The 27,933-nt window shown below is 40.1% G+C and overlaps 1 protein-coding gene across 1 annotated transcript; it reads left to right on the forward strand.

Annotated features, from left to right (window-relative positions):
* The first annotated feature begins 58 nt into the window (after window positions 1-58).
* LOC115059818 (rho-related GTP-binding protein RhoN-like) lies at window positions 59-27,932 on the forward strand. The gene is made up of 5 exons (XM_029527517.1): window positions 59-350; window positions 1,398-1,485; window positions 20,595-20,704; window positions 24,390-24,524; window positions 26,935-27,932. The coding sequence occupies exons 1-5, from the start codon at window positions 246-248 to the stop codon at window positions 27,187-27,189; spliced, it is 693 nt and encodes a 230-aa protein (XP_029383377.1). The 5' UTR covers window positions 59-245; the 3' UTR covers window positions 27,190-27,932.
* The last annotated feature ends 1 nt before the right edge of the window (window position 27,933 follows it).

Below are 27,933 nucleotides of genomic sequence, written 5' to 3' on the forward strand. Positions count from 1 at the left end.
GAAAGCCGCTTTTAAGGGACGCTGGTTTGACAGAAACCGTCCACATGCCTCTGTGTACCTGGAGGAGCGGAGGAGCGCAGCATTACGCAGAGCATGTAGCCGAAACTACATCAGTCTGTTCACCTGAAGTTCCAACCCCGATTCCTCCACAACATTTCGACCATTTCCCTTCGCCCCTCAACTTGTTGGGAGCTAAATGAGAAGAAGGCAGAGACACGGAGGCACTCAGTAATACTCGGGGCACGATGGAGAGCAAAGGATTACTGCGCTGTAAGGTCGTGGTGGTCGGTGATACGCAGTGTGGAAAGACGGCTCTCCTTCACGTCTTCGCCAAAGACTCGTACCCAGAGGTGAGAACACTTCACAAACACATGAGCGATGACCGCAGCAAGTGCGAGAAGTCCCTGACATCGCAATCTGGTCTGACATTTGCTGCAAAACTTTAAAAAAAATAAATAAATAAATAAAAATTAATAAAATAAAATAAACCTTTTCACGTCATCAGTTGCGAGCGGAAGAATAACATGTCTTTATTTATTCTGTGTTTCTTCCTTATGTGGAGCTGACACTGTAAACTAAACCAGATGTCAAAAGGTGGCTTCCTTTAAGGTTTTATCTTATTATTTATTTATTTATTTGTGAAAATTGGCCAAATTAAATAATGATAGTCTCCTTCAGGCTTTTTCTTTTAAATCCAGTTTGTGTATTTGCCACAGAAATCTGGACTCGGTGCGCTTTTGCGCATCAATCTGGTCTGTAAAATACCAGACCGACACTGAGTCACCGCTGTTTTCATATGAAAACCAAATGTGTAATCACAACAATAAGCACACACCTTCCTCTCCAGGAATACTTCATCCTCACTGACGGACTGCTCCTCTTCACGCTTTTTACTAAAGATAATAAAAATAGAAACACAAGACATTAATCAGCGTCCAACTTCTGAAACAACATCGACAGATAGATAGTGGAATATCTCATTTTCATCAAATCTGTGTTGTGCTTTCGCCAACAGCACTTACTGAAATCACTCAGCCAGTATTGAACTGAAAAACATAGAAATTGTGCTCTTGAAAGACCAAAATGTCCTTTGTAGCCGTTGAGATTTATTCATTTGTTCATTTCTTTCAATTTAGCTCTCAAATTGTTGACAATAATGAAATCGGGGCTTGTTGACCTAAATTTCTGAATTGTGAAATAGGGCAAAGCTGAGAGTTGGCTTCATCTACTGTCCAATCACCACTGCACACCACAGCCATTTGAATTAATTTGGGTTTTTCCCCCACTGTCACATTATCTTGACATCCTTGTATCATGTTATTGAAATCACAACAAATATCCCAGGCAAGTAACACACCATCCACCTAATTTTAGCCATCCCTAATGTGTCATTGCAGAACTATGTCCCCACGGTGTTTGAGAATTACACGGCCAGCTTTGAGATTGACAAGCAGAGGATCGAGCTCAACATGTGGGACACCTCAGGTAGGACGTGCTTTTGTGTGGCGAGATTATCATGCCAATGCGATGACAGCTGAGCCGCAGCACCAGCCTGCCGAGCAGAAAAGTTGTCCACATGACTCTGCAGAGTGTGGGCACGAGAACACGAGCTGCTGCTGCTGCTGGCATGTGTGGAGAGCACCGAGCGATATTTCTCTTGGGATGCAGACGGCCTCTGTTCGTACTGCATTCATATAAGTCCAGCTCCTGTCATCACCTCCAGAGTCAGCGCCACACTTGCGGTTCGTTTAGCACAGCCACTCCACAGTTACATCAGCTGTGTGAGCAGAAAAACAACTTGTCATTCAGCACTTGGCTGCTCAGAGTAGCTGTCACAGCACAATCAATACTTAGCAGCATGTAAAAGTGGCCGCACGTTCGACTTCATTACTAACATTTGGTATCGTGATCAAACACTTGTAGCATGGCAGATTTTCTCGTGTTAAAATTAGTTGATTTTGTGGTTTGAGTTAACTTAAGCTGCTTGTTGACTCTTAGTGATATGGCTTTGGGTCAAAAGGCTTTGGCTGTAAAAAAATATAAAGTTAAGGCGATTATTTGATGCCTTGATGTTGATTTCTAAACACAAAGTCAGTTGTCATTTTGTATGTCTGGGAGAGAGAGAGGGAGAGTTTGTGGAGCTCGAACAGTCAGATTCTTTGACTTACTCCCTTTGTCAGCCTTTAGGCCCTTTCACATTTAATTTCCACTTCCACCACACCACCCGAAAACTTGTTCTCACACAACCAGGGAGCAGCTTTAATGCACAGTGCTCTGTCAGCCTCCACCCATGCAGACAGACAGAAAGACCAGCTAGACGAGCTGGAGATTAAGAGCTGCGGCGACCGAGGCCGGTGCTGGCTGCTGGTTCTCAGTGGGTGAGGCGGCTCCACTCTGTTTGAACAACACCCATTTAAAATGATGGGTTGTTTTACTTATATACACACACACCTACCTTTCTCCAACTGTTTAACAAGGGCTTAGATAGTAATTTACTCCTGCACACTGAAAAATTCCATTCACTCTGCCGGAGGCATGTGCCATTCATGATTTTAATATGGGATATTAAAACAATAGCGACAGTACATAGTGGACATTGCATTCGCAGGTGTGATGATACTTTTATGGGGAAGATTTAAGGTGATTCTGGAAAGGAGCCTGCATGCTCAGCGCAGCTTTACCAAACCATAAATACCTTTAACAACGGTCCATTTCGATCTGAGCATGTGGGCTTCTATGAAACAAGGTAGACTTTACTTTTTAATAAGTAATATTTTATAGGGGGTTTTGTGATCATACGCGTTAAGCTATTGAATTTTACACCCTCACGACAATGTTGAATTTATTAAAGGCTTCTTACTTCTTTAGCAATAATAACTGATTAATTCAAAAACCAAACCAAACTGGCAAAGTGAACACGTTGGACCGTCCCTGCAAGCTATTCGGGGTCAGTCTCGGCAGACAGTAACTGTCTTTTCATACTAACAACTGGATGACAGTCACTTGGCTTGCTTACAAAGATGGTTTTGTATAACCCCATGGTGCCCTTGAGTTTTTATGCCTCTGCATATTGTGGGTGACAGCCAAGACAAGGGCATCAGGTTTTCTGAAATATACCACTTTGTTAGTTCGTCTGTTCACCCCAGTCCAGTAATAGCTCAAGGTCCTTTCTTTAAATTTGGCACAAACATACAAACATTGACTGAAAGATGGACTGATTAAATTTTGGTGGGAATAGATCAAGGTCAAACTTAGCTCCTGAAACTAATTTTTGTCCACAAGTAAAAAAAATTCATGGCCTTATTATGACAGGTTACCACACATACTTAACATGTAGAATGAAATTAAGGAAGTGATGACTGATATCAAAATGGTCCATGTGGTCAACTTCACATCATGAGCTTCTGTTAAACCACTGACCATCATTAAATGCTGAAAACTTGTGACCATATTGGGTGGTGGTGGGGGTAATGGGATTTAACTTCTGGTCCTACATTCATTTCCTGTTCTTATGTATTCATAGTTTTGTCTGTGTATGTGTTGCGTGTATATTCACAAACATGTGCAAGCATGCGTAAGAGACAGGCGGGTAAATGTTTGTAAGCATTCATCTCATCTGTGCGAATTGCATATCATTGTGAAGTTTGCATGACAGCAGGTGAAGTGGAGCAGTGGAAATGACGGCGTGCTCAGAAACCCGGACATCCAACAGTAATCACAAAAAAAAAAAAAAAAATCTGTTGTTTTCATCACCAAATGACTCAAATAGTTTTTTTTTTGTTTTTTTTTGAGTGTATGAATTGACAACAACATCATATGAAGCTACATTAACAAACCAATTTCAGTCTCAGTGCTCCATGAAATTTCCAATTAGTACTGCTACCAGTAAGCTGTTCAGTTCACTCAGAAGGTGCCTTTAACAACAGAGGCTTTGGAGGATCTAAAGAGAGAGAAAAAGATTTTAAAAGGACACAAATTTCCTGATTTTCAGATGTAAGGTGTGTGTGGATGTCAGTAGGAAAGATAAGATTAGACAGGGCAGATTAAGAGGAGCACGCTGAGGGTTGCTGTAGTTGGGCGAGGTGCCAGGACGAGCCTCCGAGCCTCTGAGCTCCCCGCTCATCGTGCAGAAACAAACAGTGGATTTAATTAATCAGGCACTTGCTGTGCGACCACACTTGGCCCCTTTCTCCCTCGTTCTTCATCTTACTGCACCACCCACTGCCTCCTCGAACCTCCTGCCTCCTCCCTTCACATCCTAACATGCTCCCTGCCTCGTAGGTTAAACTCTACTCCTTCATTTTTCTTTCCTCCTGCCAAACTAAATTTCTCCTTCATTCTCCTTTCGATCCCTCTGCCATCTTCATCCCTCCCTTTCCTCTTCTGTCTTTCCTGTGCGGTCGGTGGCACTGACTTGAGATTAAAATCAGAGCAATACCAGTCAAGCTGAGATTCAAAGTCCATCCTTGGCCTTGAAAACAGCCGTTGAAAAAACCGCCTTTGTTTCAAGGTCACTTTAGATATTTTTTGTGGCACATTCAGTCGTATCACAAGACCTCACCCTGCAGGTAGCCTCTGTAGAGTTTTCATAGCATTGCAGATGCTTAAATGTTCCTTTTACCAAGAAATTGAAAGACTTTTCATCCATGCTGGGATAAAAATTGAGACTTAAAAAGTTCAAAAATGCTACTGTGACTCGTCTGGCCTTCTTTTGTAACAAGAGGTTCAAGTGCTCCAATGCCAGGATAACTGAAAAAGCTACACTGGGAGGAAATAAAGCTTTTAGCCACGATTTCCTCATTGGAACTTTGAGAGCCACGGCCTGATTATCACAAAAAAATGACACATACATCCCACAAACCCTCATTGTCAGTCAGCACAGGGAGGGACAGATATATTTGCTGATGCTAAAGTTGTTATTCCTGTACTCTGACTTGCCAGAACCTGTCAAGTTGCATCGATGTCATTTATATCTGCTGCCATTTTTGTGCCATTTTCTTTTACGTGACATTTCACTGGATCTGCAAAAAGAAAAATTCTACAGTAGGAGTTTTTATGACTAAATAGTTTCATTCGAGTGAAATCGGACTGATGGTGATTTGGGGGCAATGGAAACCTCTGAAATATTTAGAGCTACATTTGATTTTGTGACCAAAAGCAAAAAGTTGTCAATGTCGAAAAAAAAAAAAAAAAGTGCTAAAAAGAGCTGAATGGAGGAGGATGTTGTTTTAGCCGTAATGTGCTCGGCCAGTTCCATAATCAGGACTAACACTGCCTTGGCTGAATAGGAAGTTAGCATGCTGTAATGCCAAAGTTTAGTGTCACAAAGTTGCACAGAATGGTTTTACTGGCACAATGTCTTCCTCTAACTAATTACTCAAGCAGTAATTCTCCTCCATCAGAAGCTTTTACACTTTTTTCTATGTGCAGTTGGCCTCATGGAGTCGTCAATTCAAAGCTCATTGTTAGATCAAATAATCATAAAACAAAAAACTAATTAGGCTCATAACTGCAGTCATTGTTGATTATGATCACACAGGAGTCGTGCACTGAAGAGTTGCTGCTCTCCGAATAAAAAAAATAGAAGAGCCAGATCTGAAAATCTGAACCCAGCCAACCTCTTGTGCCATAGTGGAGTTTCCATTTCTTAATTTTCTTGTGTCTGCAGTTTTTTCTCCCCCCTTTTTAATTTCATCTATTTCAAATATCCAATTCTGCTGCCAACCTCTTCCCAGTCTATTTCCTTCAAGGTCAAGAGTCCCACTGTCCTGGGGCAGTGCCCTCTCAGCACTCTTGCACATGATTAGCTTAGCTTGCGTTTTCTTTGTCCATTTCTCTGTCTGTTTTTATGTCTCTCCTTTACTTCTCACTCAATCTTTTTCTCATTTACTTTGAAAATCCCATTCTCCTTTCCTCAGTGCATCCTCACACCTCAGACACCCTGAAAGCTCCCTCTAATCTGTCTTGATGTCCTGTAACTAAAACAGAAAACTTGCTGCTGAGGATTGTTGATTTGTTTCTGGCTGCTGTGTAGCATCAAATGATGTATATGAAGCTCATGAAGACGTGTCTGAGGTGTTTTGTGGACACCTGTGAGCTGCTGGCTGTCAGGTCTGTTATCTATAAGCTCATATTTTTCACACAGTGGCTTTCATGCATTTATTCCCCTTGGTAGCTGTGTTCGAATCAGAGCTGCTCTGACTTTAGCCTAAAGGAATTCACTTTTCACAATGTGCCAATGTGATGCTTCAAAAGGTCATAAATTACATTAATACACTGACTCCAAGGGTGACCTTTAGAGTCTAACTTAATCATCTAGTGCTGACTTTGAATATGCCCCGAGATGGCTGTTTTCCGGGATAATTAGAAGCCATCACAGACGTATTGCGGCACCAACAGGTTTTGTTGTTTGTTTTGTTTTTTGTTTTTTTTGTACACAGCACATTGCACAGGAGAAAATGTGTTTACAATGTGGTGCAAATGCCACCACATGTAGCTCTGCCTGCCCCATGTGTGAATTAGCAGCTGTTTGCCATGTGATATTGTGTACGGTCATAATAACATGTCAGTGTGATGCTTTTAGAGCTTATTTCCACTGCTACTGAGGACAAAGGAAAAAAAGCAAGTTTAAAAGACAACTTTACTGAAGCTCATTTTAGCAACGTAATTTATATTTCACCTTTAGTCGAGTGAATAATCATGGTGAATAATTAGTAATTATCAACTTTGCACGTGATGAAGTAATGCACAAAACAGCGAGTGGCGATTTATTTTCATTTCGTCTTTTTGGATCCATGAAGAACCAGCGCGAAGAATTCTGAAATATGTTTCCCGCTTTGGCTGATTACAAAAATTGCTTTCATGTCTGCAGGATACCTTTGCTACAAGAACAAAACCTTCCAACAGATGCAGGGTTCACAGCTGAGAATGTGAAAGTATGAGTTAACAGTCAATCCACAACTGGCTCAACCTGCAGTGTCACATCTTTAAAAAAAAAAAAAAAAAAAAAGCAAATACCGTAGAAACGCATTGATATCTGCCGCCATGAACTCCTCGTCCTCCAGGCAGCTTCATGTCTCGGAGCATGAAAGCTGAATTTTCAGTGATATTTTCTTCAGGGCCAAGCGAGTCAATAAGAACATGTCCCAACATGTTTTCAGACACATGTATTATGCACATGCAGCTCATTCCAACCCATACTGTGCAAACATCGCCAGCTCTGTGTGCCCTTTGAAGACCCTCCGGCATCCCTCAATCCATCCATCCTTCCCAGGTCAACAGAGTCTGTGGCAGAGATTGCCTTAACAATCCATCATTCATTCATGAGCAGCTTTTATGACTCCAGTTACCCATTGGCTCCTTGAAAGCACTATCCAGATGTGCCCAGACCGAGCATCTGTGTGTGTGAGTGGCACCTGGCTCCATGACAGGAATGAGTGCAGAAAATGTCTTGTTGTGTTGAAGCGTTTCAGAGGCTTTTTGGATACAAGTGCAGAGAACTGGGTCTTCAGTCCAAGTACTGTTGAATTTTTCTGCAGGCTGTGTGCATTAGTGCGTAAGTTAGTGTGTGAGCGTCAAAAAGTGTATGAATAAGTGTTCAGCATGATGAGAAGAGTGCAAAAATATATAAACAGAAACACTGAGGTAGACAGGGATATAGTGTGAAAGTCAAGTGCTCACTTTGAAGTGCTCATAGAGAGGAGGGAGCATGCTGAGGGGGAGTTAATGAGAGTCAGTTGGTTTTCATGGTGTCGGTCTGTGGTTCAGTCAATCTGTTCTGTTTCCCTCCTGCTCATGCAGCCCATTAGAAGACCAAGAGTACATTGAAAATCAATGGCCTAGATGCATCTCCACTCTCATTCCCAGGGGACACTCCAGTCTGTCTTTCAGCACTGGTGCACATATAATTCAGCTAGTCTAGAACAGCGGTCCCCAACCTTTTTTGCACCACAGACCGGTTTAATGTCAGATAATATTTCCACGGACTGGCCTTTAAGGTGTGGCAGATAAATGCAACAAAATAAAATGATACGATCGGTATAAAAACTGTGCTATTTTCTGAATTTCATAATAAACCTGAATCCACTGTGCACTCGTATGCAACTTTATTAGCAGCGTCCTCGTAATATCCCGCCAACAACATAACACAAGTAACATCCTCTCTGCCCCCTGACCCCGAACCTAAATGAAGCTTTCTTTTTCATGAAAAAAGACGGTGACCGAGACAAGCGTCTTGACGTGTCAAGAATGAGTCATAGACGGATGTAACGGAGAGAATCTGATGATTTTTCAAAATAAAACATAGTTCAGATTCAGATAATAAATAAAACATAAATAATGTAAGTTATTTATTCTTTCTGCGTGGCCCGGTTCAAAAAAGACCACGGACCTGTACTGGTCCACGGCCCGGGGGTTGGGGACCGCTGGTCTAGAAGACACCAAGTCTGGATGGACATGCACACAGTAAGACTAACTTTTACACATGACCAGCATGAGACTCTTCAACAAAACAACAAACATCTTTTTTTAAATTATTAACTTAAAGCTTATTTTACTCATCGGTGCCTAGAACACTTACAACTCACACCTGACAGATAGAGGACAGGTAAGCCCAGCTAACATTATACCCCAGAAATCTGCTTCCTGAACTGTAAACTTACAATCTGTTTCCAAACTTTATATGTGCCACAAAAATTATTTTTAGATATATTCAACCACCAATCACAAAGACCCAATCCAACATATCAGGGTTTGGTCCAAGAATAGCCTAACATAGTCAAAGTAGGAGTCCTTTATAGTCATGCTGGATATAAATGCCAAGTTAAAAAAAAGTATTTAGAAAGTCTCCAGGCTTAAAAGGAAAAAGGGAGAGACATGAGAAGATAACAGATGACAAATTCAAAACCAACACCAACTACCAACAGCTCACATGATTTAAATCATTAAAGTAATTATATATTTTTGATAGTACATCATTCAAAATGTCACCAGGACTTGACTGCCATTTGTCATTTTTCAGAGCGGGAGTTAAAACCTCAGGCGCTCTGTTGTGGTATTACATGACTGGAGAAGGGTAATTAGACTTTGTAGTGCACTTTCTTTAGACACACAAACGCACACAGCGGGCAATCGTGGTGTCCATCCATCCACTTAAGACTGTCTCTCCCTTATCTATAATGCAAGACATAACTATGACCACTCTATTCAGCCCCCAACACCTCAGCTGAGATCACTGAGAGGGCAGGAAGAGTTGGAGTGGCGGTGACCCCGTTTTCGACTGTATGGAGACAGTCTATCATGTTTTACTGTTCAGAATAACTGGTATTTTCTTTTCACGTTTCTTTAAAAGACTCATATATATATATCGCAATCAGTGACCAATAATGGCAGATCAATAACGGCTCAAAACAGTCCATGAGCTGTTGGAAAAGGTTAGCAGAAAAAAAAATCAAAAAGTATCACAAATTGATCCATTACACAGTTCAGTCTGGTAAAATGAGCTTAAGCACCTCCTCATTTCCACCATCAATATTGTGATACATTTTTTGTTTGTTATTTTATACTGTTGATCACTGCTCTATTTCTAAAGTAAGAATCTGTTTGTCGTGAGTTAAAATAACACTGCAAATAACCATATTTTTTATTATATATTCACCATTATAGTTTTTATTCTTTCCCAGTCCATTACATCGGAAAACAGATAAAAACACCCACCATAAATTTAATGTCATCAGATTTTGTTTTGTCCAAGCCAGACTATTGATTGAAGTCTATTGATTTACGGACCAACTAGCAGGGCTACAATAATTGGTATTTTTAAGATAAAAAATAGATACAGCCCAGAAGCTTATATAATTTCTTTGGGTTTGAGCTGACATTCAGGGCGACTTCAATGTTCTGAGCACAGAATCACAACAGGAGCTGTCAAGCTTTAATGTGTAAGGGCAATGCCCAGATGCCAGTCACTTCCCTATGCCATTAATTTGAAGGAATCTTGCAGGATTGCTGCTGATTTCAGGCATAAGTGCACTCGCTGGCATGGCTTCTGTGCCAACTGTGCTGGAAACATGCCAGAACATCCCATAGAAACTCTCACTAAAAAAAGGTCTGATATTCAGTTACTGATCTCCTCTATACATCCAAAAGTTTTAACACTTTGGTCAAACTTAACTAATCTGATTAAATTTAAGAAAATCATAACGGAGATTTCAGCGATGATTTATCAAACTGAATAAAGCCCATAATATACTGCCCACATCTGCAACATCTGCGTGTGTGGTATGAAGTTAGCCTCTAAGTCACGTTGTTGACAGGCACATTGTGCAAACACTGTTTGTCTCTTAATTTGATTGGCAGCAATGCATCACTCATTCCTCCATGCTGCTTTTCAGCCTATTGTCTGCTCTTCAAGCACCGAAGTGAACATGACAACAAGCACAGTTTAAGTTTGGTGTAACTACATTTGGTAGCTGCTGCAGGAGTATGGGGTGAGAGGGTCACTTTTGAGGGCCATAAGATCTCTATTTGCTCAAAGTGAGAGTTGTGTATATATACTCATTGGCCTCTGCAAGGGCTGTGCCTTGTCTCTAAGTCTGTTTGTGATATTCATGGACAGAGTTTCGAGGTAGAGCCGTGGTGAGGAGGGGTTGCAGATCAGTAGCTGAAGGACTGCATCGTTGCTTTTTGCCTTTGGTCCTTTTGGCACCATCAGCCTTAGATCTACAGTGCTCACTGGATTGGTTCACAGCTGAGTGTGAAGCAGCAGGGATGAGGAATAAATTAATGAATTAATGAATTAATTAATGTGGTGACTTGAGTTTAGTGGGTGGGGTTCGGTTCCTGGTGGGGGCACCTGACTTAATTGGTACATGAACATAATTGGTTAATTGGTAACGAGTGATGGACTGGGCTACAGCAAGGAAAGGCGACTAGACCAGATCAAACCAGATAAGAAACTGGACCATCCAGAGACCCCACCCCAGAAGAGACTAGACTAGGGACCAGACCAGACCAGACTAGACCAGACCAGACTAGACTAGACTAGACAAGACTAGACCAGAGACGGGACCTCCCCAGAGACTGGACCCCTCCAGAGACTAGAGACTGGACTAGATCAGACCAGACTAGATGAGACACCAAACGCCCCTTCAGAGACTAGACATCAAAGCACAGATCTATCTATATTGGTAAAATTCTCAGATGGGTCACTAATAATGCACGCTCCCACCAGTGAAGCAGCCGTCTGAGTCAAATGAGAGTCACTCGCTGAGTTTAACACAAAGAGGTTGACCATCATGTACTTCAATGGAGATGTCAGTAATCGGTGGAAGACGTATGTTTCATTGTTTTATTATTATGTTTTTGCTTAAATGTGTGGAATCATCACAGTTTTCACATTTAGGGTTAGTGTTAACCCTCATGCAAAATGGAGGCAGACAGGCTGTGGATTTGTTATATTTTTTAAAATTAATTTTGAATTCTGAATCGTAGTAAATGAAAGTCGCGATTCTTATATGAATCAATTTTTTGCCACAACCCTAATATATAGGCAGATGTGCTCTGTCATTTCCCACAATGCAATTGAATGTAATTTTTTCACCCTTATCTAACCTTACAAAAGTAAATAAAGCTTACAAAGCTCTCACCTCATATGCCCACTTGTCTGCCAGGTTTTCTGTAAAACATTTGAAAAACAAAAATGGGAAAAATATCTCAGTTAACAACTTAATGTTAAAATTAGGTTTGAATGTAATTGTGTGCAGACAGAAAAACAAGCAGCACATTGTCTGCTCTTCACGGCGTTCTCATAGTGTTTATGCATATACACTGAATGATTAGCCACATTACGATAATCATCTGAAAGTACAGACTGATTTCTCCTCTGTTATTTACCAGACAGTCATATTGTCCAACGATTTCACGCAGCGCAAGTATGCAGCAGTAATCCTAAATCTCAGTAGGTGGCATTTCAGGTGGCGGGGAAAAAAAAGATTGAGAATATTAAACTGTACGGCCATGTCCTCTCTGGATGCATTTCAGGAAATGAAAACCTTAAAGAAGGCACTATTTCTTTATAAGGGCATAGCTGGGACAAACAGGATTTTAATATTAATGAACATGCCTCTGCGGTGATGGAAGCTGGCATACAAAAATGCTGTAAGAGAGGATTAATAATGATTTTGTCTGCACCCTAAAGTGTGTGTGGTTTTCCTGAAGCACACGGTGCTATGAACACTGAGCTACGTCATGCAGTCTCCACTTCGCGGCTTTGAGCTTGACTAACGAAATAAATTTCCTAAAATACAACAGTGGATGTTTAATAATGGACTAGAAGTGATTAAGAAAAGGGAGATATATCCAGAGCATTAAAAATCACTAACAAGATTTACCATATTTAATATAGAATAGATAATATGACACCTCATTTCATGATTAAGAAACCTTCCCCTGTGGGACTCATTAAAGGTGGCTCATTAAGAAAATTTCCTTCATAGAAATCTTCTCTACCTCCAAGCTCAATTTGCAATACAATCCTGAGCATGCACACACCTTTTCACACAGTGTTGTCAGTGTTGGAATCATAGATTTAGGAAGTTGTGGGTCCAATATGTTTATCTTTATCATGCAACATGTGTCTGAATATAGAAAAAGCTCTTACTTGCACCTACTTATTTCAATTGTATTCTACACAAACAGAGGTTTGGTGGTGTTCTGCTATTTTTTAAAATATCTTTTTGTTTTAAAAGGTTCATGGAAAAGGGACCACAGACTATTTAATAAATATTTATTCAGATTTCTGAACAATTTGAAATTGTTTATATTATCCCTTTTTCATTCTGTATGTGACAGTAAGCTGACTGTGCCTTGGGCTGTTGGTCAGAAAAAAATAAGCTTTTTCTGTGTGTCACTTTCAGCTCTAGGACATCAGGGTGATGACAGTAATAATTTTTTTGCAGCCATAGTTTCCTGAATAGCAATTTCATAACATTGACACATTCTCTATATCCCACCTTTCTACAGTAACACATTTTTTCAGCTTTTTTTTTTCTGGTCAGCATCTGTTGTCATTGTCAAGTTTAACTTTCTGCCACACTTGTGTCCTGCACAGAAAGGATGATGAGGATTCAACCAACTAAATACGAATCTTTCAGAGGTAGTATTTCTCTGTTTCTGCGCAACATACCGGGCTCTGCAGGAGAGGAACTTCTTCCTGTATAGCTATGAAGACGCAAACACAGTTCTTAGATTGAGATGATTATACAGTAACAAAAACATAGAGCAAACCATCCTCCATTCCTGCCAGTAGACCCACCTAAATCTTACAGATTGGTCCCTTAGGCCTATGTGTGTTTTCACTGGCATGTGGCAAAATTAAAAGGATCTCAACCAAAAGGAATCGTGTTACACAAAGAAACAGGACATACAAGCCCTGGATCGAAATACCAAGGGGAATGAAATACGACAAAAACTTCAAAGTATGATATTGACTCACCTACAGTTCAGACAAAACATTACAAGTCTTTAGATCAGGGGTGTCCAAACAGATTTGATGAGAAAATGAATAGGCTTTATCAACCGGTTTCATAACACGATTATATTTGAGATGTTTGGTGCTGAGAACTTGGTGAATAATACAAAGGAGTTTCATATCTTTACCTGCTTCCTGGCTTGTTTACTTTCTTTCAGATGAGGGTTGATGGCAGCTGATCCATCCGTAATAATCCCACCATAGTTTCATGTCATCCACGGCCGAAAAGACAGAAACCCGTTTCTCTTGTTTGGTCCATTGTGCTCTGAAGTTTCATTTCATCATCCACTCCTCTAAAAAAAAGAACAAAACAAATAGAAATAAAAAATCTGTCATTTAAGCGGTGCTTTCATAGTAGGTCTAAATCCAGTCTAAACCCAGTTTTAGATAAATTCCCCGGCGGTGAAAGGTTTGCAGTATTCAGCAGTTGCCTCAGTTTAATGTCTCTCTCCTGCTTTTGTGGAGAAGATGCTGTGAAGTGAAAACATCCTCCAGCTGCCTGTTAGCTGTTAGCATGTTCCGGCCGGTGGCGTCTCCTGACGGTGAACACCTCATAAACAGCCACAGTCTTTTAGAAAACTGTGAAAGTACAGTTGTTTCGTATTACAGAAGGAAAAATACCCCAAAAGTCCACCTGTCCCGGAAGCGGCGGCCATTGCTGTCAACTTTATTATTATTATTATTATTTTTATTTTTTTTTTTTTTACAGTCGCCATTTTAGAAATCGCCTGTAAGGGTCACGGTGGGGGTCAAACAGCCGGAGGGCGGCAGTGCAGTTGTCTTTTGTTGAATGCTGAAATTGTATTTTGTACGCGTGTGTTTTGCATAAAAAATTATCCATTTATTATCCATATTAACGACAAAGGCTGTATGAATTTGGTCAGATTTTGGATGTGCCTGCCTTACAGGCAGGACACAAGTGGATTACATAAAAAGGACAGAACACAGTACAAGCCTACTACTGTGTTGTTCACAAAAACCAAACAGACAGGAGAAAAAAGGAAACATGGTTTTGGTGGCATCACATATCAAAAGTATGACAGCTCCATGTGGAGTAAAGGCGCAAGGATTCGGTCTCCCATGCCACACATCACATTGGCTCCTTTTTGGAGAAGCTTAAATACAAATGTTTATATCTATTGGTAATCAGTTTCAGGTCAGTTATAATGCTAGCAAGCATTTAAAAACATTGCTAGACAAAATTTTAATCCAATCCAGTATGGGTGGCGTGAACATTGAAGCAAACGAGCTTGGAACATTTTAAATGGCACTCCTGTCGTCCCATGGGAGGAACTAAAGACATGCAGCGGTCTAGAGGCTGAGTGTCTTTTAAAGGTTTGTGCTGGATCAGAGGGTTTCAGACAGAGACAGATGGGTTGAAGTTTCTTTGTGCTGCTCCTACAACAGCAGGAATCCTCCCATGGGGGGCATCGCACTACAGGGCTCAGAGAGGGTCGCAAAAAAGCTCACAGATCAATACACATTAGCTGCTGCTCGGGTGCTGAACATGGATTAGTTGACATCATGGAACCTTGAGGCTCAGTCTTGAGAGTGTGTGTGTGTGTGTGTGTGTCATTGTGAATTTGTGCTTTTCATGAAGAGTCTAGTAAGCACCACTGTTGTCTATGATTATGCTAATAGCAATTTTATGAAGAGAAGTGAAGCTGACCTTATTTCATAAGCATGAATGATTTCCTGATTGTCTACATCTGAAGTAAAATTTCATCATCAGCAATGTGAAATGGTCCTTACTGTAACCTTAGACTTTTCCCCTCAAACATTCTGTTGTTAATGGCATTAAATGGAGGCTTCACACACACATCATTTGGGGAAACATCACTTTTTAACTTAGAAAATGAGGGATTGATACCTCTCTCTTTAACTGTTGTAAAGCCAAAAGTTGATGGGTTGAAATTTGCATAAACGCTCAGACCTGAGTGCCAGAATCTGCACATGGCAATTTTATTTTAAAGCTGTTATAGCAGGTTATTCATCTTTAGACCACAAACCAAGCCAACCTGTGGACCAAATAAACTACAGACCAAAGGACTGGATGCGATTCAGTGGTGCCCTTGCTCTGAAAGCATTCAGTGGCTCCTTCCCTGGGAAAACCACTGACATGAGCAGTCTGGACTGCTATGGCTTTGTATACTGGTGTTGCCAGATAATATTCCCTGGAGGAACAAAGTGGCCAAGAAGGAGCATAAGCCTTTTAGACTGAGTTTAAGTAGATGAAAGGAGACCAAAAAGTCTCTCTTACGTCAAGCCTTAGTGAGTTGAATTTGATTTGGGCAGCGATGGATAGCCAGTGTGGGTAATGAGCAGTGGGGTGTAATGATGATCTGCAGCGTAGTGGACTGACTGTAAGGATTTTATTGTAACTGATGGGACGCCAGACTGACCAAGAGTAGGTCCTGCAGCCTATTCTGCTATAATCCCAAATGCTTTTCATGTGCAACAAGGCTTCTTCTGTCAAACACAGCACTTACATGTGTCACAGTTGTGAATTGCAAACCTGAGTCATTTCCCCACGTAATTCCACCGAAAGAGCTCCACAACAAATGTACCGTTGGCAACCAAACAGTGTTGGTTTTGAAATCCGCTCCGCCTGAATACTTTCCTCATGCTCATGTTGCAAGAGGTCTCAGGCTGTGGTCTGAGTCACGAAGCCCTGCTTCTGTCTGTCAGCTTAAGAGGTATTGGTCCATAATCGTTTTAGTTTCCTGTACACTAATCTAAAAATTGCGGTTTCGTGTCTATACTTGCGAGGCCCAAAACGATCCAGAAGCTGTGGAGTAACTTAAGTCATGTTTAATGCCACCTAATGAATGTAAGTGGGACATCCACGTTTCTTTTTTTTTTCCAACTCAGCTGCCACATGCTATACTCACCACCTAGTTGTTAATTTTGTTTTTGCGGTTTTGTTGTGTGTGTTTTTGACTTTTGTGAACGGCCAAGAAAGCTGATAAGAGTAATGAGCGTGAATCACAACAGTAAAGAGAGTTTGCCACAAAGCCAGAGTGCTGAAAGATGGTGTAAAGTACAGCTGAGGGAAACCTGTGATTATTTTCTGCGGGTTCATCACAATAAGAAATTTATTTCACACACCTTTTAGACACATTTCCAACATCTGTGCAAGCTCTTGCAATTTGTCAGGATGGTTGACGACCCAAACCGAAACCCTTTTGACAGCGTAATTTAATGTTTAATTAAATGCTGGCAGGTATCTGTTTTTTGGAACCACTGAGGAGAAGAGGAGGAGGATTGAAGTGCAGAGGGACTTTAATCTCAGGAGGGTCTTGATGCTTGTTTGTTCTGGCAGGGGTAGGTAGACTGAACAGAGGAGGACTTGGCAGAGCAATAAACATCTATATTACTTAAGAAGGCGCAGCTAAATTACTACACCAGAGAAGCAATCATCTAAACTTGACAGACAAACTGTTAAATAAACAGAACATGTCTTTTTTTTTATGGGCAGCACAACTGAAACTGAACCCAGAGTCCCACACAGCTGTGTTAGAAAGAACACACGGATCCCGACCAACCTCCTCAGGGCCGATTTTATTTTCTTTGGTTTAGTGACAGTTGCCGCTTGAAATCAGCACCATGGACAGCTCTTCTATCGTTCATCTTCTACTGCTTATCGACGCCTTCTTAAAATAATCGGCTAAATCTTTTTTTTTTTTCAGATTGTTCAGGAAACTCAAAAAACCGAACCATTTGGGCAAAAAAAATAATATTTGTAAAAAAAAAAAAAAAAAAAAAAGACTTCTTATTTTAAGAGGGTGGCGTTATCCATTTCGTAGGGATGCTGGATCCAATCCCAGCTCACATCGGTCCAGGTCGCCAGCCCATCACAGGGCCAACATACAAAGACAGACACAGAACAACCCCTCACGCTCCGACCTACAGTATGGGCAACCAATTAAACTAAACGGTGGGAGGAAACCTGGAGGGGTACTCGGGGCGTACACGGGAACACCACACACCACCACCACCTCTATCCCGCCGTGCTGCCACAGCTCTTCAAAATCAAATTATTTGAAAACATAACATTTCTCAGCCATGTTGTTTCCTACAAATGATACCTGTTGTAACATTTCTAAGAGAAAAGATTTCCACTTTCATTATTTCTGCTTGAAAAACATAAAAATGCCAGCAGGAAGCAGCTTTTCTTTTATAATTACATTAAAGCATAATAGTGTACCACCTTGTTATTATTCTGCATTCGGCCATAGTTTTTTCATCCCTCTTGCCTTTGGAAGATTTGGAGGAATTAGTGGTCTTGATCTGATGTTTATAACACTGAAAATTACGGGTATTGAACTGAGTAAAGATGTTTTGACTCATTAAGTTGTTTTTCAGCATCCCACACAACAATATACACACACACAAGATCCACTCACCCATCTATTATCGATAGTACTTATACATCAGGGCCTCATAAAAGATCAGGGCCAAGCTACACAAGAGTGAGTCATGTTATACAAGACCTGAGCTAAAAAAAAAATACAGAAAGTACATTTGAAGTTGCACTTTTCCCTCTCAACTGATTGCTTGGTTGTTGTGTTGATATCAAACAAAAAATTACATGACTTCAGTCTGTCTCTGTTAAACTTGTATGAACGCTGTCTGCTATGAAATGTGGTTGAAAACAATGGAAAACTCAACCTTGACCTTCCAATTTACCATCATGATTTTAAACAAAGTTTCATGCTCAGTTACATGAAAAGAGTTTTTAAAAAGAGCTTTTCTCTGATTAAAATGTTTCTAATCAAAATAATCAAATTAAAGTGCTATTGATTTTCTTTGAGTACCCATCATTTTGTGGATGCATTTAAGGGCAGATTATGTGAATACTGAAAACACCTAACTTATCTTTTATATGGGTTATCTCAGTGCATGTAAAACTTTGAACTGCGTGGGCATACACATCATTTATTTAAGTATTTTCCAATAGTCTGCTCGAGTTCTGATGATAGCAACTGACCAAAACACATGACGCTGCATAGCTATAACCTATATAGGACTGGACTACTTGTAAAAGTGCTTACTAGGCAGTTTTGGAAAATGACTTGTTTTACAGCTTCCCATCCTACTACCCTGAACTGACCAACAGTTTTTCACAAATATAGTTAATATTTGTTCAGGGGGCTGAAATGAAGACTGTGCTTTTGATGTTTTTGATGTTTGCTAATTTTTCTGCTCAAACCATATTTCTTGCACCAGCTCAAAAGTTAGGATTTAAAAAAAAAATAAATGTTTCAGTAATACTCAAACAGAAATGTTTGGAGTTTCACGGACTCATAGAGGAGTAATTTAAGTGAAAGAAAAGTAAGTTTTCTTCTTAACACTATCAGTGATCAGAGTTGCCAGCTGTTGGTGAGGTGGAGCTGAAGTGTGAAGCTGAACTATGACCGATAGACTCGCTTCACTGTAGTTGGTGGGAGTGTACGGAGGCAGTGGGGACGCACAGGTGGTTTATGGAGACTGTTGGCTACACCTCCTGCTGCCTTCACCGGATAATGAATGAATCATCCTGATTTTCTATGAATCTTAAAAGACTTAAACTGCACCTAAAAATGCGCAAACACAAATTGAAAAGATTGTTTCTGTGTGTGTGTGTGTGCGTGTGTGTGCGCGCGCATCAAGGAGCAGGAATTAGAGAGACAGGGAAAAAATAGTTGCAGTGACACGTGCACAAACACATGTTTTGCTTTAGGGCAAAATTTGACAAAACACAAATTAGGGAAAACGTGGCTGCTATTTGTTGGCCTATGACTTGCACACGTACTGTAAAAGGGCCCTGCAGGCATGTTGATGTTGCATAATTACATTTTAAAAGGATTTGGCCTTTCCTGCATAGTGTTGGTCATCCATATTATTGGTTATGATAAGATTTTACTCCCTAATTTTACTGCTAAAATTGGGAGACGGCACGAGAGAGGTTATAAACAAAACTAATTTGAAAAGAAAAAGAAAATCTTACAGTATGGATTCATTAAGAATGATTAGTCAATCTTTATAACACAAGCTGCATTTTATGTTGTGAATAACAGTTGCACTGGACATTTTGGTCCATTCGTCTTATTTCAATATCCAAACTATTTTATACAGATGAAGTAGAATATAGTAAATACAACAGATAAAAGATGGTCAAAACCCCCCCAAAATAAGGTTGTTTTAAAGTCATAGTGAAGGCACAGTTGTAGAATGAAACTGATCCAGATGGGGAGCATTTGACTAAAGTGAAAATGGAAGTGAATTAGAAAAGCACAGTGATTTGGAGCCAATCACATGTTTGTTTCTTCTCATCTCTTTCTATACATCTGTAAATGGAGGAATTGTTTCAGATGTTGTTTTTTTGTAATTTCTCACACTCAAATTTTAAATATATCTATCTATAAAATATCTTCTATATGTGAGGCACATGGATATTATGGACTCTGTCTTGTGTTTTTGTTATGTGTGTGGTTCTTTAGGAATTTTCTGTTGAACCTTTTGTTTTGTGTTAAATTGCCAAAGCCCTGTGTATGATGACAAAAGCACATAGCGCTGGAGACAATAATGGAAATGGAGAGGGAATGTGACCCCCCCCCCTGGTAGGAATGTGTCCCCTTGCCCAGGTCACAATGCTCAATTCAGCCTGGGCCCCCCCAGCGGAAAAAAAAAAAATCCCACCACCAACAACAATAACAAAAAAAAACAAAACTTGCCATTCTGAAATACCAGGTGACGCTTTGTGGGAGTCATTCATTATACCACCATAACACGTCTGTCTGCTGGCTTATTCAGAACTATCAGACAAACAGACCGGGGCTGTGGACGAGGCCCCTCTGTTCGTTACAAAGGCAATGAATCACACCCACTCATTGTCATCTGCAGAGTAGCATAGTTCATGGTAATTACATTTAATCACAGTTATTACTGCCAGTTTTGCTCTGTAATGACTCACTTTGTGATTAAAAAAAAAAAAAAAAAAGTTAACTCTTCAGCGAAGTGACTAAATAACATATAATCCATCTGGAAGTACTCATGTCTCTGCTCTTTTTTATTTTGCCCACAGGTTCAGCATACTATGACAATGTGCGGCCATTAGCTTACCCCGACGCTGACGCTGTGCTCATCTGCTTTGACATCAGCCGTCCGGAGACTATGGACAGCGTGTTGAAAAAGGTCAGTGCCACATTAACAGGAGCGCGAATGTGTTCTCTAATATTTTTTTCCCGTCACAGTAGAAAGCTGTTTAAAGTACATTTTGTGGTTTATCAGGACAGAGAGGAGAGCAGCCGTAAAAAAACAGGTTCTGATATTTTCATGCCTGTCATAATACAATACTTACAGGCCAGGTGTACGCTGGCAGAGTTATGAGTGGCTGTCATCATTTCTCCTTTTTTACAGGCTGTGAAGTGATTGCTTTGTAGCACAATTACACAGTAAGAGACACAATCTGGTCCCCACTCTGTGGAAAATGCCTTTTAAGTCTGAAATTATTTTCATGGCTGAATGAACAATATATCTCTGGATTTTCAGTTTCTAATGGGAGCTTGTCAGCAAACAATTGTTTATTTGCACATCTGGCAGGTACAGAAGAACATTATCATTAACATGGAAATGGGTTTCTGGCTACTCGATGAACAAAGGTCTGATGTTTACGCTCCTTTTTGGCCTCAGTTTTTGGTCTCTATCACCTGCGGAGGAAATTCTTTTCCAATACATCTGGTAGCTGCTGAACAGCTGGCGCATGCTGGGATTTTGAGGCCTTTTCACAAAAGAGCTGTTCTGGTTGAAATCAGCGCCCTGAGAGTGCCGATAGTAAACTGAAATATTAAAGTTAGACGTTAATAAACTTGATACAAAACTTCGTAAACCGAAGGGCAACTACAAAGCTAACATGGGAATCTCAATTAGCCAAATGAAGCCAGTCTGTTCATTAGCAAGAGTCAAGAAATGTCCAAAAAGAGCTGTGGATTTTGTCCATTTTACTAAAGCTTACTCAAGCTACATGACCGGTAAGGAATGAAGAAGTGACAACAGGTCATGTTTTAGAGTCGGGTGGTTTCATTCGCCTGGAATCACTGGTACCATTTTAGATACGGATACATTTCTGTGTTCATAAGTGCGAAGTCGACATCGAGGATCGTTTCTCAGGCCGCAGACATTTCTGCTTCATCATCCATCAAAGACGTCGTCAATATAAGACAAAACACCTTTCTTTCATGGTGGGTGGATTCTCACAACTGGAGGGGGTCCACTTGAGAACTAACTTGAACTTTGACCTCAGTAGTGGTGAATAAACTGACCTCACATTGCATGCACGAGATGCCAAAGTGACACATTGAGGAGTCACTTCAGTCAAAGTGAAGAAAACAAATGAACTTACGCCCAAGCGAATTCTGAAGATTTCATTTATGTACGGACGTCTGGCACTTTGCTTTCATGTCCTGTTACTGCTTCTGTGAGTGTTTTTTTTTTTTTAATCTTATCCTCCATCTTCATTTTCAACTCGCAAAAACACCTATTGTATTACATAGCACTTTTATCTGATAACTCTCTGAGTAACCAATTTTTGTGCACTCCAATTTTTCTTTTCAGTAGACATCATCTTTCTCAGCTGAATTACAAAAATACCCCTTAAATCCATGATACATCCTTTTCCCTTTTTGTGTCTGCTCTCTTCGGTCCAATGTCTTTTCAAACGCTCATCAAATCATCCACATTATGCTGTCTGTATCTCAGTCTATTATATAGCATTACCCAACGTAAGATATTATCACAATCTCTAACTAGCTATTATCCATCTTTAACGCTTCAACCCAACTGGAAATGCTTTCTCACCTTTTTTCCCCCCAACTTTCTGCATGTATAATTTCTCTGTTTCAATGAGAAATGAAGTATCAAATGTTTTGATAATTGTTATGAGGCAGTCATGCTGCCAGGCTGAAACACAGCGCTTCCCCAACACATGCACAGATCTCTCATTATGAAGGCCGGGGGGGAAGACAGACAGACACAACAGGCAAAGCTCTCCCTGATAATGTGAGGGTGTGTAATTGTAATCACAGGTTTTACAGCTGATGTTTCAGTATCCGCAACTCGTCACCGCTCTGATGACACTCAGGGATGTAGCCTTCATTTTAGAGGAGCTGAGGAGCTTTCCAAACACAATTAAGCTATCAAATTCATTTTAAATATTTATTATTTTATCTTTTTATGTTTTCAAAATTAAAAAAAGACAAAACATAACTATGTGTCATCTTTTCATTTATGCTACTTTTATTTCTCAATATTTTAGTCTTAATACAACATACAAACTAACTCACATTTATTGGGACAACACTCAAATGCTAATATTTAGGGGGTATAATGTTTACATTGATCGCTGTCTTAGTTCAATGTATTGGATATTTCCTATTTGGCAGTGCCTCCTAAAGCCCAGGAAATGTTTGTGTCCACACAGTCACCACAGTTCAGATATATTTTCAATCTGAATAACCAACTGCACACTTTTTTCCTTTGATAAAGCAGACTCTCTCCACCAACAGCTCACATTATACATTTTATCAAGGACAAAACTCTCACCAGTTCTTAACATTAATGCAAACAATAAGCCACTCTTCCCATGGGTCCTTTGTGACTCATTTAAATTGTTGCTATTCACCAGTTACACAATGTTTGGCGGAGAGGCATACTGAAAGGCAACTGCTCGCTCTGCACAACAGCACAACACACCAGAGCCCGTAACAGCAGAGACACAGGCATCCGGGAGAAAGAATCCCTTTGTAAGGGAGAACAAATGCGGCAACAGTGCTCAAAGTGGTTGCCTGTGCCATGGTGTGAGGAGATAATGAAAAGAGTCTCAGATAGAGAGGAAGAGAAAGAGTTAGATGCTTCTGTGTCACGTCTGTGGTCTCTAATGCATGTTGTCTGTCTCTTTCTGACCATGAGCATCACGCTGTAATGATCTCATGCTGTAACACACAGAACAGCTATATTGTGGATGCTCCGTCACATTATTCGTTTTTTCGTCTGCCCTACTGTGGTCTGTTGAGGAGCATTTTCATGCACAAAGCTCTGCCAAATTATAATTTTACGATCTAATGGACCACGACTTCTAAGCTTGGGACATCAAATGATCACACTGTTGTTTGTTTCTGCACTTTAGGCCGACAAACAGCTGGGCCACTTGAGAAAATACAAGGAGCAGTTGCAGTGGCACACAAATATTACTAGTTCAATCCAATCCACAAAATATTCTTTTAAATTTAATATGAATTTAAATAGAAAATCAAAAAAGTCCTGTGTCATGAAATTATTACTTTGAATGGCTATCCAAATAAGATTATAACCTGGACAAATAGTTTTTATACTAGTCCTACACATTTTTTTTTTTTTTTATTTAAAATTGTTTCATTTTCTATGAAATTGTCAAAATGTGACCAAGCATTAAACAAAGATGTTGGTCCTTAACAGTTTTAGATATTGACGTTTGGCTCAATATTTAGAAAGTATTCAGTTCTCAGACTGAGAAGTTTTGCTGCCCTCCTTGGTCCACAGTTTCACCTCTGGGTGTGGTCGAATGTCTGCTATTTTTGCCAACAGTGACGTCACAGGGACTTGGATGACACTTGTGCATCACTGCATCAAAGTGAGAAGTGGAGACAAAGAAAAAGGATTTTCATGGGAAATTAAGAAATTATGAGCAGCATCTTGACAAAAAAAGACAAAAAACAACAACAAAAAAAAAACCTTTCATACAGTAACTTATTTTATAACAACACATTAATGCTGCAACATGTTGTATATTTCATATAAGGACACTTATAAATGCACTGATATATGTTTATCTTTTAATATGCAGTGGCAAGGTGAGACACAGGAATTCTGCCCGAGCGCCAAAGTGGTGCTGGTCGGCTGCAAGTTGGACATGCGGACTGATCTGAATGTCATGAGGGAGCTGTCCAAACACAGACTCATTCCTGTCACCCATGAGCAGGTGAGGAGTGCAGAAAAAAAATTACACCCAGCTTTTAAATTTGTTTATGTTCTATTCCCGTCCTTTTCCAGGCAGTGACCATCTGCAGTGTCAAACCGGGTTTAAACTGAGCTGCCGACAGAGCCACAGTCATTTTATGTGCGAAGAATTCAACAGTATTCATTTAATTTACTTAACAGTATTTGAGACATGCATGACGTATGGTTTTACGTACAGTTATTTGTAATTTTCCACAGCAGCGACTTTCCTTTGCCTATGGTAATGCTGATTTACAGTCAAATTGAATAGTATCATCTCCAGCAAATGACACCTATTACTTTGTTCTCTTGTGCACATAAACAAAACCTCAGAAAATGAATTTTGAGAACGGCTTTTGCTTCAGATCATAACTTCCAAAAATATGGAAACACAAGGAGTATAAAAGACCTGGGACTGAACAAAGAAGGAGACAAACAGCAGGATGTGCGATAATACAATTGTTTTGTTTGTGTCTTGGAGCGATGAACATTGGCATGCATGAATTTTAATAGCCTATTTTCATGTAAATGCGAATTCCCACACCTTGGCAGCCTTTTGTCAACAAATTAATATTTTCTCATAGCTCCGACAAAGCAAAGGTAACAACCTTTTTTGTCCTGTCAGTAATGACATCAAAATTGGTCCATCAAGATCTCAGATTAGGTTTCTCTGCATGAATTGATTTAGCTCCAAATTCACAAAAGCTTTTGATTAAACCAAAACATCTATATGTCTGTCCTAAAATGAAACTGTGGCCACTTTCAACTTTGAAACTATTTTCTTAAACTTTTCCATTCAGTCTTCTTTGTGAAGCCAGTGCCGCTTTGCTCTGAGGGTAATTTCTATTTGACACCTAAATGATGACCCATACTGGCAGCCTAACATTGACATGCTGTTATATGCGTAATGTTCTCGAATTTGAAAGTATTAAAAAAGTTAGTTGGGAGAGGCACGTGTGTCATGAGAAAAAGGTCAAGGAGGCTGTTGGACATAAACATGTGGGATGAACCAACAGAGCTGTCAGACACTTGAACAAACTGATGTGATGGCTTGAGGAAGAGCCGTCACAGGACCAACTGCACAGGTCAAGTGCAATCAATGATGATTGATGAGCCCATTGAACACCTTTCATATTTTTCATTGAGGAGGGTTAACACTGTTTAATCTAGTCTCACCTATGTCACATCAAGCAGATACTTCAATGATTTAAAAAAAAAAAAAAAAAAAAAAGGTACTAAAACAAAGTGAGGTACATGAAAGCATAGCACTTCCTGTTAAAGGGTTGTTTTGGGGATTTGAGTCATGAAGTTGTTCAGATTATCAAGCCTCCTGAAGTATATGTGGAAGACTTTATTAGATCAGCATCCTAAAACTTTTTCCTATCACAACATGTACTGAAGCACGCAGCCGCATGCAAGTGGAACCAGTCCAGATTTAAGATGGTGCCACCCACCACTGGGCATAGACCGAGCTTTTACCCTTGAGTTTTAGAGCCACACAGATAGGACTTGAATATTTCACAGCTGTGTGGAGTATCCTGGCTATCTGAATGCCCCAGCTACATATCATGTTTCTGAGAGCGAAGGCTTTTATTAAGTGGGGCATTTTTACTGGACAGGGCCAAGTACAACAGTCTGATTTTCACAAAAGCAAGGCCAGCATCATGTTGTGAAATGATGCTGGCTGTGTCGCAAATCAAGTTGTGTATGTTTGGATTTAAACAGGATTGAATAGATTTTTAACATTTTTCAGATGTTCAATGTCGTCTAAAACAAAAAGAGAAATGCAAAAGCATTATTTCCACCATCAGATCCCTCTTTCTCTGACACGCACAACTTTTCTCTTCCATCATAATCGTAAAGTATTTTCTCTCAGCAGCTCCAACAGTGAGTCACTCAGTTATGAACTACAAACAAACACAAACTGAAGCTGGGGGCTAGATAAATGCTTGAATTTTAAAAATGCACCAATCAATATTTTATGACAATTACAGATCTAAAAATTGAATTGCTCATAGTCAAAAGAGAAAAATCTTCAGACTTTAGGCTCTTTCAGTTTAGTGTTTTAGTTAGCAGACCTGCAGCTTTAACATTTATCTTTTTAAACTTTGTCTAAATTGCTATTTGGATTTGTAAGTTATCTGTAAAAATAACATTCTGTGGTCGCACTGACCTGCACAGCTACAAACCAGTGAACCAATCAGAGGACAGCTACAGTCCAACCAATTATGATATAGCCACACATCAGCACATCAAAATACAGCTACAAACCAAGTTACACATCACCCAATCAGAATACCACTAAGACAAAAGCCACATCAGAACTTAAAGCTTGAATTAATGTAGGTTTAAGTCTTAACTTACCCATAGTCCGTTTCCTCCTGTGTTTCCAGGGCACTAACTTGGCGAGGCAGATCGGGGCTGTCGCTTATGCAGAGTGCACCTCAAAGTACTCGGAGAACAGCGTCCGTGATGTTTTCCACGTCACCACACTGGCATCTGTGTCCCGCATCCATCGGCCTCAGCTCAAACGTGCTGGCTCACGTCGCGGCCTCAAGAGGGTCTCCCAGCAGCCACCTCGGACTGAGATCAATGAGCACCCACCTCCCATCAGAAAGGACCGGGCCAAAAGCTGTGTGCTCATGTAGGACCAGTGAACCAGTGACCTGACCTGACCTGTGTGTGCTAATGGACATGAACCATCAAACACCTGGACTTAATTTATTGATGAATTTTTGTCAGATCTTTGCACTGCATAAAGGACAATGTGATGAAAACAAGAACAAATAGCCTGATATCTTGTGGAGTTCTTTAAGGAAATGTTTGTCCATCCTCAGCAAAGCTCTCCTTGTTATTTTTCTCTGTGGCTGTGGTCTCATCATGGGGAGGGGGGCATATCAGTGGGAAAAGCTATTTTACTTGAAAAGTGCACAAAAACTGGGCAAGGACAGAAACAGGCAAGTAATCAGATGAAATAAAGTGTGTGGAGGGAAAAGGAAAAGAAAAATAATTTGAAAGATTTCCTTGAACAGCAGTAACATTGATGGTCTGGGCTTCTGTTAAATGGATTCTTTCTCTAAAATACTTTTCTCTCTCTTTAAGTGTTTAACTAAATAAAGCACAATACAATGCACGTTAACCATAAATGTCAGGGAATGAATTTCCTCTTTATATGACAAGTTGAAAAGAAAATTTGGACAGACAAAATATTTGTGGGGTGAGATGACACTAATTTTCTTAAACCACAAGTGCTTTAAATATTTAAAACTGAATAATCACTCATCACATAATACTCAAGTGTTGTGAAATTAATACGTTCTAATAATCCACACTGGGAAAGAAACGTCACAGAGGAAGTGAAAGAGGGTGACCATTACGTTGTACATGTAATA

Source organism: Echeneis naucrates, chromosome 19 (assembly GCF_900963305.1).
Source record: "Echeneis naucrates chromosome 19, fEcheNa1.1, whole genome shotgun sequence".
Lineage (NCBI taxonomy): Eukaryota > Metazoa > Chordata > Actinopteri > Carangiformes > Echeneidae > Echeneis > Echeneis naucrates.

Excerpts from the sequence above, each read along its gene's own strand:
- LOC115059818 (XM_029527517.1), top strand. The coding sequence starts at position 246 with ATGGAGAGCAAAGGATTACTGCGCTGTAAGGTCGTGGTGGTCGGTGAT. Across the intron at positions 351-1,397 it reads CCAAAGACTCGTACCCAGAG|AACTATGTCCCCACGGTGTT; the intron begins GTGAGAACACTT and ends GTGTCATTGCAG. Across the intron at positions 24,525-26,934 it reads TTCCTGTCACCCATGAGCAG|GGCACTAACTTGGCGAGGCA; the intron begins GTGAGGAGTGCA and ends CTGTGTTTCCAG.